General features: G+C 61.1%; 1 protein-coding gene across 3 annotated transcripts in view; it reads right to left on the bottom strand.

Moving 5' to 3' along the window:
• Positions 1-282: 282 nt before the first annotated feature.
• LOC115949072 (coiled-coil alpha-helical rod protein 1-like) overlaps positions 283-1,713 on the bottom strand; it is a 4,874-nt gene continuing 3,443 nt past the window's right edge. Inside the window, exons 8-11 of one of the 3 annotated variants that reach the window (XM_031065347.1) lie at positions 1,617-1,680; positions 1,135-1,165; positions 1,020-1,062; positions 283-527 (exon numbers count right to left, since the gene is read on the bottom strand). In XM_031065347.1, coding sequence (XP_030921207.1) covers positions 424-527; positions 1,020-1,062; positions 1,135-1,165; positions 1,617-1,680 — 242 coding nt within the window. In that variant the 3' untranslated portion in view covers positions 283-423. Of the gene's footprint in view, positions 528-1,019; positions 1,166-1,616; positions 1,681-1,713 lie in introns of all 3 variants that reach the window. The other 2 variants (XR_004082731.1, XM_031065346.1) reach the window with 2 other exon arrangements.

Below are 1,713 nucleotides of genomic sequence, written 5' to 3'. Positions count from 1 at the left end.
ATGGGAACTTCTGTTCCCCTGTCCATCTCTGGGGACACTTTGGGCAGGGTTGGGGACACTGGGAGGGGCTGGGGATACCTTGGGACACCTTGGGACGCCCTGGGGGAATTGGGGACATTCCTGGGACATGTGGGGACACCTGGAGGGCACTGGGGGGGCGCTGGGGACACCAAAGAACCTCCTTGGGGACATCAGGGACTCTTTGGGGACCCTCTGGGATGATCATGTTGGCTTTGGGGACATCAGGGGCTGGGCGGGGACAAAGTGACACCGAGCCAGGGCTGGGGCAGAGCCATGATGTCATCACCACCATAGTGACATCATCAACATCACCATAGTGACGTCACCACCTCCACAGTGACATCATCTCTGTCCCTGCAGTGCCACCGCTCCCTGATGATGTCACCTGTGTCCCCGATGATGTCACCGGTGTCCCCACGGGGGCGCTGGCACTGCGGGGTCCCCGATGTCCCTGAGGATGGCGGCACCAAGGGCCTGGAGCTGTTTCACCAATGGGGCCAGGGACACTGTGGGGACACATTGGGGACACTGGAGTGACATTGGGGACACATCTGGGGACACACTGAGGGGACACTGAAGACATTGGGGATGTTGAAGGACATTTGGGGACACTCAGGGACACTTGGGGGACACTGAGGGACATTTGGAGACACTGACAGGACAGTGGGGACAGCTTGGGGACACTTGGGAACACATTTGGGAGCATTGAGAGGACACTGGGAAGGACATTTGGGGACATTCAGCGACATTTTTAGGGACATCTGGGGACATTGGGGACACATTGAAGGGATATTTAGGGACACTGGGGACACACTGAGGGACATTTGGGGACACTGAGGGACACATTTGGGAACACACTAGGAGACATTTGGGGACGTTTGGTGACACTGAGGGGGCACTGGGGACATTTGGAACACATTTAGGGACACATTTGGAGACACCAGGGACACATTTGAGGACATTTGGGGACACACTGGGGACATTGGGGACACACCCACCTGTGCCCGGGCGTGGCCGGGTCCTGTCCCCACCCTTGGTGGTCTGGGGGGGACATGGGGGTGACACCCTGGGGACAGAGCCACCCCTGGTGTCCCCTCGGTGCCACCCCCTCACCTTCTCCAATGTCACCTCTGGGGCCACAGTGCTGGGGACATATAGGGGACAAAGCCTCTGTGTCACCACCAGGGTCAGTGCTGTCCCCAGGCCCACCCCCTGATGTCACCTGTGCCGCCAGAGTGTTCCCAGGGCCACCCTGGTGCCACTCACCACTGTCCCCACTGTCCCCAGGGCCACCCCTGATATCCCCGGTGTCACTCACCCACTGTCCCCAGTTTCCTCAGTGTTCCCAATGCCAGCCCCCAGGTGTCCCCCAGGGTCACCCCCCACTGCCCCAGTGCCACCTCTGGTGTCCCTCACCTGCTGTGCCTACTGTCCCCAGGGCCACCCACAATGTCCCTGGTGTCACTCACCCACTGTCCCCAGTGTCCCCAAGGTAACGTCCCAATGTCCCCAGCATCACCCCGCCATGTCCCCAGTGTCCCCAGTGTCACTCTGCTGTCCTCAGGGTCACCCCCAGTGTCCCCAGTGTCACTCACCTGCTGTCCCCTGCTGTCCCCTCAGGCTCCCGCTGCCACCGGAGCCGCCCCGAGGCCACCAGCACTGGGGACAGAGGGGACACTGGGACCGGGACAG

Source organism: Geospiza fortis, unplaced genomic scaffold (assembly GCF_000277835.1).
Source record: "Geospiza fortis unplaced genomic scaffold, GeoFor_1.0 scaffold867, whole genome shotgun sequence".
Lineage (NCBI taxonomy): Eukaryota > Metazoa > Chordata > Aves > Passeriformes > Thraupidae > Geospiza > Geospiza fortis.
The sequence above is the reverse complement of the archived record's forward strand: the minus strand, read 5'-3'. Positions and strand labels throughout refer to the sequence as shown.